Below are 13,770 nucleotides of genomic sequence, written 5' to 3' on the forward strand. Positions count from 1 at the left end.
CAAAAATACCTTCTGTACATACACAAGAAAAATCTATATGTTGGTGGTCTTTTTCCCAAAAGGTCAAACTATACATATCTTTACAATAGAAGTACTTGTGATAAATGACAAACACTCAGTACACTCCTCAAAGTACGCTCTGTGAATGATTCTTACACTGATTTGTTTTCATGCAGCTTGGTAACTGAGCAGAATAATATCTTGAAGGGCTTTAGAGGCAGGATTAATGACTTTAAACCAATAGGATGATAATGGGAAGCCAGTGTAAGGTGTTTAAATAGGATACAGCTATGATTTGATCTGAAGTTTGAGGGTATCTCTCTGGGTACCTGAAGAATGGATTCCCGGGGGACAAGAGTAGCCAGAACTCCCATTGGGAGACTAGTGCAGAAAACTTGATGGGAAGTGATAATGCTAATGGAGAGAGGTAGACAGTGTAAGGATGTATTTTGGAAGCAAAGTTCACAGGACTTACTAGGGAATTGGCTGTGAAGAACAGGGACAAACCTGGTGTTAGTACTTGAGCATTTGGTATAGGGTTGGTGGCTCCATTTATTAAGGAATAGGGAGGAAGAATTTATCTTGAAACAGTTGGAGAACAAAGCAGGAGCAGGAATCTTCTGAGCGATCATTCCCAGACTTAAGGCAGAAAGGATATTAAAATTGAAGTGTATGTGTCAATGTTAGTAGATTTGTAGAAGAAAGTGTGAGGATAAATCCATCGTTTTCACTCTGCACATCTTCTTATATGAGCTTAGCTTTGGTTAACTAAGATCTGTGTTTCTTTTCTTAGGTAATCCAGGTTTTTGTTCCTTTTATGTACCATTTGCAAAGACTCTGTACTCCTTAACAAACAGACGCTTTCCAATTTGGGTTATCAGTCATGCTGGACATGCTTTGGCGCCCAAAGACAAGAAGATTCTTACAACCTCAGACGGTATGTCTTTATTAACATCTGCTTTCCTTTACAGTGAGTGAGTGTTCATGAATCTGGAAAGCCTGCTAAGGTTAAGAGTTACATCATTGAAAACCTCTGCTTGTGGCATTGGGCCCAGGCTCTCACATTTTGGTAATTTTAGGGTTTTTAGAGTCATTTTAATTTTTTAAGGTAATTTTCTCTAAAAATTTGAGCAGATCAAACAATTTGTGTAAAACTTGCCTTTTCTGTGTACCAGCTAGTAATCAGCTATATATTTATTGATCAAACACTATATCTCCAGAGTTGTACCACGAGGTGGTGGGGGAAAAAAGTATTGTAAGCCATGGTCCTTACTCTAAAGAGGCCCTTACTCTAACATTCAGAGAATGATTAAGTGATAAACCCTGGCCTGCTAATCATGTAGATATTGAAGAAGTGAACAAAGGAGAGAACACAGTATCGGTTTGAAAAGACTTTGTGGAATAGATGGGTTTTGACAGTTGAGTAAAATTTGGATCTAGGGGGTAAGGCGAGTGCACAGGTGTAACAGGCAGAAGAATTAGCACAGCAGGGAGAGAGATTCAGTAGGTGTGCCAGTGCTGGGCAGGGCCAGACACGGAGGAGCCTTGGACCTGGGGAGAGAGCTCTGACTCCATTGCTGGAGGCCTTTAAATGCAGGACATAAAACCATATAGCTGCAAATTACTTGCTTCTAAAGCATAAAAATTTGGCATGTTCACTCTTCTAAAATAAAACAATGAGAGGGGAAAAAAAATACAACTTAACTTCTCTGTAGGCATCTCATTCAAGGGCCATTTGTCCTAAGCATGTCCCTTAGTTAATTTGAGGTGGGAGAGAGGTGGCTGTGGTGTCATTGCTGAGTTGCTCCTCGTCCTGGTGTGCCTCTCCTGTGGTATGAGCATTTTAATGAGCATCTAATTATATGGGAAACCACATGTGGGTAGGGAGGGAGAAAAGGGCAGGTGATAAGGGAACTCTCTGTACTAATCAGTAAAAATTTTCTATAAATCTAAAACCATTCTTAAGACCTGCTAAAAATTACTAGAATTTAAAAATAACTTAATATTTACATTGTGCTCTTTATCACTGTTTTAACTTGGCCTGCCATAACAGAAACCATAGACTAGGTAGCTTGATTAATAGGAATTTATTTTCTAGTAGTCTGGAGGCTATAAGCCCAAGATGAAGGTTACAGCATGGTTAGGTTCTGGGGAGAGCCCTCCTCCTGGCTTACAAATGGCCTCTTTCTCTTTGTGTCCTCATATGACAGGGAAGGAGACAGAACAATTTCATGTGCTCCAGGAAGCTCTCTGATGTCTCTCCTTGCAAGGCCACTAATTCCACCATTAGGGCCCCACCCTTATGACCACCTCTAATCCTAATTACCTCCCAAAGGCCCTATCTCCCAGTACCATCACATGCGGTTTATGGCTTCAATATAAGAATTTTAAGGGAGACAAACATTTAGTCCAGGACAGTCATGAGTAAGAATGTTTTATACATATATTTTTAAGCTTTATTTTATTTTGAAAGAGAGAGAGAACAAATGAGAGGCTGAGAGAGAGGGAGAGAGAAAGAATCTTAAGCAGGCTCCACACTGTCAGCACAGAGCCCAACTCAGGGCTCGATCTCACAACCCTTGAGATAATGATCTGAGCGAAATCAAGAGTCAGACACTCAACCCACTGAGCTACCCAGGTCCCCACGAATGTTACGTATGGACATTCCAAATCTGATCACAAGTATAGGTCAGCATATATATATATATATATATATATATATATATATATATATACCTGAATATATATTGTACCTGAATAATACTAAAACATACCAGTTACTACTTGAAATAGTTTTACTAAATATTTAATCAGGTTTTAATAGTTGCCTTTGGTCTGTCCTCAGAAGTGTTTCAAAACTGGTCCTTTGAGGGTACCAGGGTGACTCAGTCAGTTAAGCCCCCAACTCTAGATTTCAGTTCAGGTCATGGTCTCATAGTTCATAGGATTGAGCCCTGATTCAGGCTGTATGCTAACAGTGTGGAGCCTGCTTGGATTTTTTCTCTCTCTCTCTCTCCCTCCCCCCTCTCATAATAAATAAGTAAACATTAAAAAGGAAACAAAAAAAGAAACTGGTTCTTTGAAGCCTTGAGTAATGAGGGAAGTTTCTGTTCTAAGTAGAATATCTTCCCACATTCATGAACATCTGCATGTGTGCTAAATTTGTAATAATTGCCTTATTTGAAGAAGCGGGTGACAGCTAAGAGGTGTCTTATTTTTATCCACATCCTGTTTTTGGCTGTTAACGGGAACATACGGTCAAGACACAATGTAGTTTTTGCAGAATTTAGGAACCAGAACCACCCTCATGACTACAAGGTTGATGGCTCTTTGGTTCTGTTGTTAGTATGGAATTTGGTTCTCTTTTCTTTTCCCTCCTGAAGCCGTAGCTCAAACTCTTTGTGTGTCACCTCACTGTGAACATCTCAGCTCCCTGGCTCTTGACCTCCCCTCTTAATTCTCACATATGGTAGTAAAGATCAGTTTCCTGAAATGTTAGTTCTGGTTCCAGAGTCCTGTGTTAACTTTAAGTTGATTTTAACATGAGATACCAGCTCCTGAGAATGGAATTTAATCTCCTTCCTCTCTGCCCCCGCACCCCACCAATTTCACTTAATTTACTCATTTTAACTTGTCTCTTTGCTAGCACTTAGGGAAAAATATGCCTGCACTTACAACAAATATGTTGGACTTACATTGTTTATTGTTAGGGTAAGTCATCAGCCAGATTTCCTATGTCCTCCTCTTTCTTTAAGATATCACATGTAAGATTACCCTCATCTCAGGGGCGCCTGGAGTAACTCAGTTGAACATCCGATTTTCGACTTTGGCTAAAGTCATGATCTCACAGTTGGTGAGATGAGGCCCCCCATCAGACTCTGTGCTGACAAGCGTGGAGCCTGCTTGGGATTCTGACACTGTCTCCCTTTCTCTTTGCCCCTCCTCTACATGCTCTAAACAAACAAACATTAAAAAGAAAAAGATTACCCTCATCTCCGGAAACCCTCCACTCCTCTCTGCTCAGTTTCCACTCTGTGCTCAGGCCTTTGGTAAGTCAGACTTCACTTCAGTACTTTAGTTGCTCAGATTTCTTCTGCTACACTTCCACCATCTTTTTTTACTTCCCTAATTATCTTCTGTGTAGAATTATAGATCTACAGATCCAGTGCAATCCTTGTATAAATTCCCACCAAAATTCCAATGGCATTTTTCACAGAAATAGAAAAAAAAATCCAGGGTGCCTTGGTGGCTCAGTTGGGTAAGTGTTTGACTTCGGCTCAGGTCATGATCTCATGGTTTGTGGGTTCAAGCCCCGCATTGGGCCCTGCGCTGACAGCTCAGAGCCTGGAGCCTGCTTCGGATTCTATGTCTACCTCTCTCTCTGCCCCTCCCCCACTCGCACTCTGTTTCTGTCTCTCAAAAATGAATAAACGTTAAAAAAAAATTAAAAGAAAAAAGAAATTTAAAAAATCCTAAAACTCATATGGGATCATAAAAGGCACCAAATAGCCAAACAAACCTTGAGAAATAAGAACAGAGCTGAAGGCGTCATGCTTCACGATGTCAAACTATATTGCAAAGGTGGTAATCAAAACAGTGTCACCCTGGCATAAAAACAAACCAGTGGAATAGAATAGAAAGCCCAGAAATGGACACACACATATAAAGTCAATTAATCTTTGACAGGGGCTCCGAGAATGCACAATGAAGAAAGAGATAGCATCTTCCGTAAATGGTGTTCAGAAAACTGTATATCCAAATGCAGAAGAATAAACTGAAATACAGTTTATAAACTGAAATACTGGAAATTAATTCAGAATGCATTAAATACTCACATTAAGGCCTGACACCATAAAACTTATTCTAGAAGAAAACATAAGGAAAAATACTCCTTGACAGTGGTTTTGGTGGTGATTTTTTGAATATGACACTGGAAGTATAGGTATGAAAAGCAAAAATAAACAGTGGGACTATCTCTAAAAAGCTTCTGCACAGCAAAGGCAACAGTCAACAAAATGAAAAGATAACCTGTGGAATGGGACAAAATATTTGTAAACCATCTATCTGATCCAAAATATATAAGAAACTTATATACTTTGATAGCAAAAAAATTAAGTCTGATTTAAGAATGAACAGATTTTTTCAATAGCCAAGAGGTGTATGAAAAGATGTTCAACCTCACTAATCATTAGGGAAGTACAAATCAGAGCCACAGTGAGACTCACTTCACATCTGTTAGGATGACTGTTATCAAAAAGATTAAAAAAAGTAACAAGTATTGCCAAAGGTGTGGAGAAAGGGGAACCCTTCTGTACTGTTGGTACAACCATTATAGAAAATAATATGGGAATTCCTCAAAAATTGAAAATAGAACTTCCATATGATCGAACAATCCCACTTCTGGATATATATCTTTTTAAAAAATATTTGTTTACTTATTTTGAGAGAGAGAGCGTGCGTGGCGGAGGGACAGAGAGAGAGGAAGAGAGAGGATGAGAGAATCCCAAGCAGACTCCGCACTGTCAGAGCAGAGCCTGATATGGGCCTTGATCTCATGAGCTGTGAGATCATGATCTGAGCTGAAATCCAGAGTTGGACACTCAACCTACTGAACCACCCAGGTGCCCCTGGATGTATGTCTAAAGGAAATGAAATCAGTGTCTCAGATATCTGATATGATATCCCATATTCATTGCAGCGTTATTCACAGTATATGGATAATTCCAGGATATTGAAACAACTTAGTGTCTGTTAATGGATGAATAAAGAAAATGTATATGTAGACACAATGGGATATTATTCAGCTATAAGAAAGAAGGAAATCCTACCTTTTCAACATATTGATAAACCTGGAAGATAGTATGCTAAGTGAAATAAACCAGACACAGGAAGACAAATACTGTATGATCTCAGTTATATGTGGAATTGAAAAAGTCAACCTCCCAGAACCAGAGGCTAGAATTTTAATTGCCAGGATTTGAGGAATGGGGGAAATGGGAAGGCATTGGTCAAAGGGTACAAACTTTCAGTTGTAAGGTGAATAAGTTCTGGGGATCTAACATACAGCATGATGATTCTAGTTAATAATACTATATTGTATAACTGAAATTTGCTAAGAGAGTAGATCTTGGTGTTTGCACCATCACAAAAAAGAGAAGAGGTGATTATTCCCTCCATCTTGAGCCTACTGATGGCAGTGCCCTTAGTTTGGGATGCCTGCAGCACTTGCTACACATCACTGGTAGGGAGCTCCACAGACATTTCCTCCATCAGGGCACATATTTATGGCTGTGCCGGCTCTTGTGGTTCTTATTGTGATCCACAGGATTCACTTCAGCAAGAAACCATCAGGGAACTCTGAGGAAACAAGATTTATTACCTATAGTTCCTGGAGGGTACATGGCACGGGAACAGATATGGGGCTCTGCCTTTATTAGGGTCTGAGGGTGGGGTGTCTACAATTTTGGAGGTTTACTCTGTAGAGCCAGAATCAGGGCTTGGGAAGGTAGAAGTGGGTCACACAACAGTCAGTTATTTAAATTACCCAAGGCTTTCTGAAAGGTACCTTTGTGTGTGTGTGGTGGGGGGGTGGTCTAGTTCCTTATCTGGTTGTTTTGCTAGCAGCTGTGTCATAGAGATGGCAATATGTTTATTGAAGATGGATGTCTTTTGACGTGGATACCTCGTCAATCAAAAGCTTAAGGTCAGGTACTTACACTACACTGCGTAGGTGATGGATATGTTCATTTGACTGTAATCGTTTTACATTGTATACACATATCAAATCATCACGTAAAAACAATCCTGTATAACCTAAATATATACAATTTTTATTTGTTAATCATATTTCAATAAAGCTGAAGAAAAACAATTATAGATAGTGGATGATGGGTACTTGGGGGTTTATTATACTATTCTCTCTACTTTTATGTATGTTTGAAAGTTTCCACTCTTGAAAAAAAACTTTAAAGAAATAAAAATAATTATAGAATCTTAGACCTAAAAGTATCTACAGCAATCCTACCATGAACCCTTATTTTTTAAGGAAAGAAAATGAGGCCCAACAAGGCTAAATCACCTGCTGGTGAGTGACAGAATTTTGACAGAAGTGCCTTTTTCATAGTGTCTTTTTCTCTGCGTTATTGTGTGTGCTTGTGCACACTTGTGTGCATGTGTGTGTGTGTGTGTGTGTGTGTCCATGTGTCCTTGTGTCCCTCTATGAATGCAATTCACTTGAGATTGAGAGTCTTTAACACTTTGCAAAAGACTAGGGTATACTTTGATAAGTAAGTCGATCCTGATTACCTAGCGTGAGAGATTTTCAGAGCAGTAGTAAGTGAAACTAAATACACAGATCTTGTTGCCTTGATTAAAAACATCTATTTCAACAGCCATTGTATTGAAATGTAACTGAAGGTGGACAGAATGTAGAGCAGATACTTGCTCTGCTATGAACTATTTTAAAAGATACATCTTTATTGTTTTAATCTATTTCTTCATAATGTGCCCAAAGAAATTTGGGGGTTCAATACCATAGTTTTTTCTTTGTAAGGAAATTTATATGTTTGCTCAGAGTGTGTTTTTGCTGTTTGGAAAACAGAGGTGTTAAAAGAATTCTTCTTAGAAAACAGACTCAATTAACATGCTAAACCTCCAGAAGCTGCCGGCCCTGCTGGCCTGTTATCTTAACCTCTGGCAAGAGAAGAGACAAGCCCAGGACTGAGGGAGCCAGGAAGTAGTGGAAATGCCTCGGGATACTCAGTGAAGGATAATGGATCTTCTTTTCTGTAATGTAATGGTGATTAGCTAACATATCTGATTCCTACATTCTTAACCTGGGTGAGAAAGACCATCTACAATAGAAACCGTGTACTGAATTACCTAATGAGAGCAACATTCAACTCAGTTATCAACAGTAAGTCCTTAAGTGAAGACAAAACCTAGCATTTGAACATGATGAGCAACTTTGGAAGTTGAAAATAGATTCAAAGAGTAACCCTAGATGAGGGCTTCTCAAATTTTGGCCAGCATCAGAGTCACCTGGAGGATTCGTTAAAACAGATGAGTGGGTGTCACCCCAAGTTGTTGATTCACATAGATGTGGGGTGGGATCTGAGAATTTGCATTTTTAACAAGTTCCTGGGTCATGTTGATACTATTAGTCCTGAGACCACATTTTCATAACCATTACTGTAGATCTTCACCAGTAAACACTAGTGAGGAAAACCAGTAGAAATTAACTGTTGTATGTCTGGATTTCTGAGAAATGTCTTTAGTTCTTGTTTTATTGTTCTTGTTATTTATAACTTTGAGTATACTTGTTGCTTAGGCTGCTTCTCTACTATTGAGTTAATAACTTAGTAATTAGAGCCTGGTTCCTTTGCTCCCTAATGAGAACAGTGCCATCTAGAGGCATTAGCCCAGAGGGCCACCAAAGGGCCAAAGGAAGCTGTGGTTTACCTAGAGAGGGTGAATGGACAACTCATCATCATCGAGGGTTTATTGGCAACCTACTTGGTTATTACATGAAATTCCAGTCTCCGCCTTTTAGGTTAGTGCCTTTCTAAAAATTTGTTTAAGTGTTTATTTTATTTTTGAGAGAGAAAGAGCATGCGAGCAGAGGAGGGGCAGGGAGAGAGACAGAGGATCTGAAGCAGGCTTTGCACTAACAGCAGAGAGCTCAATGTGGGGCTCAAACTCACAAACAGTGAGATCATTACCTGAAGTCGGATGGTTAACCAGCTGAGCCACCCAGGTGCCCCAGGTTAGTGCCTTTCTGTCTGTTCTGAAGAGCCAAAACCTCTGTGCAGGGCAGGGGAGGGTGCTGTGGGCCCCACTTGCACCCTCATTTAACCAGAACAGTTCTGCTTTCATCTGTTTTACATAGTGAAAGTTATGTTTGCAAATGCAATCCATGGTAGATTGCTTTGGATAGGCAGGACAGATATATTATTCATCATCCAAGATTATTGCTCTAAAGTACAGGTTTTTTGACATGCAAAATATGGCGTGAAAAAGATGTAATCATTGAGAGAAAGGACATAAACTATAACCACCCATCAAATGTTGAAAGTATGTTTTGCTTCATATTAGCACATGTTAAAATTATGAACAGTTGGAAATAATATTCTAGTTGCACCACATTATCACAATCATAAATTGAGTATAATTGGGAGAACAGATGTTCACCGATGTCAGGAGGGGGTGATTCAAGACAAAAAAAAAAAAGGCGTGAAAAGAAAATGTGAGGAATTAGAAGTATAAACTCTCTCTGGCTTTGATTTACTATAGAGTCAGCTTACTTGATGGCAGATTCATTATCAACTATTTTAAGTCATTTGTTCAAAAAGTATAACATAAAAGCTAGAAATCACAGTGGTTTAGTTTCAGCTGATAAAACATTACCTAAAAAAGTTATACAATCTTTCAACCAATGATGAATTTGGGTCATGCTTATCCAAAGAAACAATAAACCACTCCCATTCCAGTATTCAAACAGAAGGAAAGAGAGAAAAATGGAGTTTTCTCTCTTGCCAGAACCTTGATTGTCCGAGGAACATGAAGGTAAAATGGAATGGTTAGATGAGCCCAAGGCAAGGACAGTCAGTCAATGCTCGGGGCTCACAGTCATTGGAAATAAACAAGTCTCTAAGTAAGTGGGAAGAGACAGAAAACCAAAGGGCAGAGCAAGAAAAGAAGTTAAGAAACAAGCAAATTGTAGAGTCTTGGGGGAGACAGAAGTAAGAAGCACAGCAGGACTAAGGAGAGTGACACTGCAGTTAGTGTCCTGTTACTGGGTCTCTGCCCCTTTCTTTGTGGACCTTAGGTCTCATGCAGTGGAACCCCGACTCCTTGGTGATGTTCAGTGTCCTCCTTGATCTAGTTGCAGCCTTCCTTTCCGACCTCATTTGTCTTGTCCCACCTCTCTATAACCATAGACACAGAACTCATCACTTTCCAAAATTACACCTCACACTTTTATGCCTTTGAGCTTTTGTTATTTACTGTAATAACATTATGTTCTCCTTGCTGAATCAATCTCTCTGTCTCTCTCTTTCTCATTTCCCATATTTTCCCCCATTGAAATCTTTAGCAGATCATTGGGTTTTGTCAGGGTTTTGGAAAGCATAATTTGATGACCCTGGTTTTCACCATCTATTTGGAGAATAATAATTAAAAATTATTTTACAAGGCATGTTTGGGTTTTACAAAGGTTTTTGTTTGATAGCGGTTTTAAATAGAGTGCCTAACGTCACTGCGTTACATACCTTAAAGGCTAACAGAGTCACACCAATGTTTAGATACAGGGAGTTTACAGAACTACTTAGGGGGCCAGGGACAGTCAGGGCCTAAACTATGAGGGTGTGCTTTCACATCGACTTAGTAAATTCAGGACACCATCATAAAAGGAAGACCTTTGGATCAGTAAATTAAATAAGCATAAAGAATTAGAGACAGTTCATGTCCACTGTTTCACTGATGTTTGGCATAAATCTAGGTAAAGTCCTTTGGGGCTTTTGTATTCCATTGAGAGTAATGAAGAAGTGAAGGGTGGTTTCCCCTATAAAACTGATGTAAGATAGGTAAGAACAATATGCCAAAGCATTCTTTATTAAAATTTTTTCTTTTATTTTGAGAAAAAAATTTTAAATGTAGAAAAGTACAAACAGTAGTGTAACAGTCCAAATTCTGTTAGTTGATTTTCTCTTGATAGCTAACACTTTGCCATAATGGCCATATTTACCATCATTGCCTCAATATTTTCTGTTAATAAATACAACAATACAGAAAATTTTCATTTTTAGATCCTATCTCCAATTATAATTTAGAGTAAATTATATTTGTAGTGACATTAATGTAATGATGCACAACATGTGATACTATTTTGTGTTTTTAAAGCTTTACCTGAAGAGTAAATCATATATGTCTTCCTCAAAGCATTCTTTAAAATATGAAGTGCCATTTTTAGCCTTTTAATATCCATATGTAAGTTAATTGAAGTTATTATTAATAAATAGCTTTGGAGTAATGATGGGGGCAGGATGGAAGAGTCCACTAGTTGAGAAATTTTGGTGTGAGAGTGGAGAGCTACTGTCTGTAGACTCAGTCCCAGCAAAAGGCTCATGTAGGCTAATCTCCAATTTTGTTAGTTAGATTGCATTTGAGTGTATAGAGTTATACATTTATAGTAGTATGCATTAGTAAAGAATATTTCCTGGATGTTTATCTTGGTTTATTTGGAGAAGGACACAGTAGTTTTCATGAAACCAGTATGCATTACCTTTCAGCTGTGATGCAGTAAAAATGTGTTCTTTTCTCGAGGAAATGCTTAATATATACTTATTTCAGTGTTTTACAATTGTGTTTTTATCTATTTCTGTTTGCTCTTATTAGATTCCGAACTCCTTGAAGGGAAAGGGATTATATTGTATTTATATCTGTATTTTCAAAGTCACCATGAGCCAACTAGGCACCATTTTCTGTCAGAGTGGTCAATTCAGTTGATGTGAAATGGAACAAAATAATAGTTACCAGATTTCCTGTATCCTGAATCTGTCAGGGATACATATTTATTTATTTATTTATTTATTTATTTATTTATTTATTTAGAGGGAGGAGGGGCAGAGAGAGAAAGAGAGGGAGACAGAGAATCTCAAGCAGACTCCACACTGCCAGCACAAAGCCCAATGCAGGACTTGAACCCACAAACCGTGAGATCATGACCTGAGCCTAAGTCAAGAGTCAGATACTTAACTGACGAGCCACCCAGGCACTCCCATAATATTTTGATCTAAGATTGACAGAATGTTAATAACTGGATCAATCAATTTGAATAACTAGATGAAAAGTAAATATGAAGTACTAATATTACTTAATTCCTCTATGAATTTTGTAGAAACAGATTATATATACCTTTTGAAATAAACTCCAGCATCAGTAAATGAGCTATAAAGTAAATTCCATAGCAATGGGCCTAAGAAATAGGGCCAGGTTCTAAAATGGAATTGTCAGTATCATATTTAAGACTGTATCTGGGTAAAGATTATGTTCCAAACATACTTTGTTGATTGTAATTTGGAGTACATTTTTCTATAGAAAGAATAGCTTAAGTAATTTCCATATTATTATTCTTCTGATTTGGGTACAATTGAATGTAGTTTTTTTTACTGTATTTTGTGGACAGTAAGTTAATGATTTCTAGCATTTTTTCAGAGTATATTAAAATATGAAAATATGTAGTGAAGTTTATAGCTTTTTAACTTCTAGTTTTTGCTAGTAAAATAATGTCCAGGTAGCACGTTTAAATTTGCTATCAACATTATTTCTAGAAAGTGCTTTCTCCTTTAATCTCATTACTACAGCAGACACTAATAAGTAACGTGTTTACCTTGGGGATCTTCTGAGGAGTTCCCAGAGGTAAAGCCAGATTTACTTCTGAAATATTCATTTGAGTAATCTTTTGAATTTTAATATGCATTAAAGTTTATACAAAATATAACCTTTTAGAACCTTATTTCTGCTGCCAGTGAAGTTTTAAAATGTTCACTGCATTTAGCTCGTTCCCTTTCTGTTTACACTATCCACATAAATGTCCTTGGTATATATTCGAGGGAGGACATAAATGACAGGAACTGAAGTGACAGTAATCGTAACTATCATTTCTGTCACAGTTTATGCCAGACAGCTGTGCTCTGTGCTTCAGAAGCGTTGTGTTTACACTGCCAAGACCACCTCCATTATATATGAGGACACTGAAGCCAGGTTAAGGGACTTGCCCTAGCCACCCTCTTAGTGAGGTTCTCGGCTGGGATTTAGACCCAGATTTATCTTGCCCCTAGCACCCATGGTATTTACTACACCATACTATCCCAACGAAAGGAAGATTTTTGACATTTTCAAACATTGTGTATTTTGAAAAATAAAGGATTTGGCTTGCAGGTGTTATAGATGCTTGTTTTTAGAGTATCTGAGAACAATATGATCCCTTCTGGGTAGACTGATCAGAGAAGATAAACTGAGAGGGAAGCATAAACTACTCAAACTTAAGTGTAATATTAAATAAACATTTGGGTTGGGAGCTATCAGGGGCCCTACCAAAGTCAGACTTCCAGATTCTGTCTCTTCCCAAGTCTGTTTGATGCTGAACTTCCTTGTTAAACGGAGAATGGATTCGAGGCTGACGTAGGAAGAAGGATTAGGGCAGAACACATCTTACCCAAGAGATCAGTAATACCATGGAAAAAGGGAACTAAGCCTCACTGACTGGGTAGAAAGGTTTTCAGAAACTGTATGCCAGGCATTGGGAGACAGAGATAAAAGACATAAATTGTAAAGTAGGAATAAATCTGAGTAGTGTGGTGAGATAAACGTGGATGGGATGTTGTGGGAACTGAAAGGAAGGCTACTTTCTCCTCGCCTACTGAATCATGAAATGGCCTTTCAGAGGAGATGACACGTGTTGGGAGGTTGAAGGATGAAGAAGAGTTGGCCAGATTAACAGGGGGGAGCTGAGCACCGAAGAAAATGAAAACAGCACGTACAGATAAAACTAAAGAGCAGTCCTTTGCAATGAGTTTCGGGTACCTTTTGAATGAGCCACGTTGTGGCTCATTATAGTTCACATGAGTAACTTGTAGGAGTCAAATTCTAGTAATGCAAATTTTAATAAAGAATTTATTACACCTTATGATACTTTGAAATATTACAAGTTCATAAGGAAAACCTATTGACGTTTTCTATATGTATAGAATATCAGAGCTGACAGCGTCC

The 13,770-nt window shown here is 38.3% G+C and overlaps 1 protein-coding gene across 3 annotated transcripts in view; it reads left to right on the forward strand.

Moving 5' to 3' along the window:
- LDAH (lipid droplet associated hydrolase) overlaps positions 1-13,770 on the forward strand; it is a 108,388-nt gene that overhangs the window by 28,059 nt on the left and 66,559 nt on the right. For all 3 annotated transcript variants that reach the window (XM_047852697.1, XM_047852695.1, XM_047852696.1), the window contains exon 3: positions 794-937. In XM_047852697.1, the coding sequence (XP_047708653.1) occupies positions 794-937 (144 nt within the window). The remainder of the gene's footprint in view (positions 1-793; positions 938-13,770) is intronic.

The sequence above is a fragment of the Prionailurus viverrinus genome, chromosome A3 (genome assembly GCF_022837055.1).
Source record: "Prionailurus viverrinus isolate Anna chromosome A3, UM_Priviv_1.0, whole genome shotgun sequence".
Classification (NCBI taxonomy): domain Eukaryota; kingdom Metazoa; phylum Chordata; class Mammalia; order Carnivora; family Felidae; genus Prionailurus; species Prionailurus viverrinus.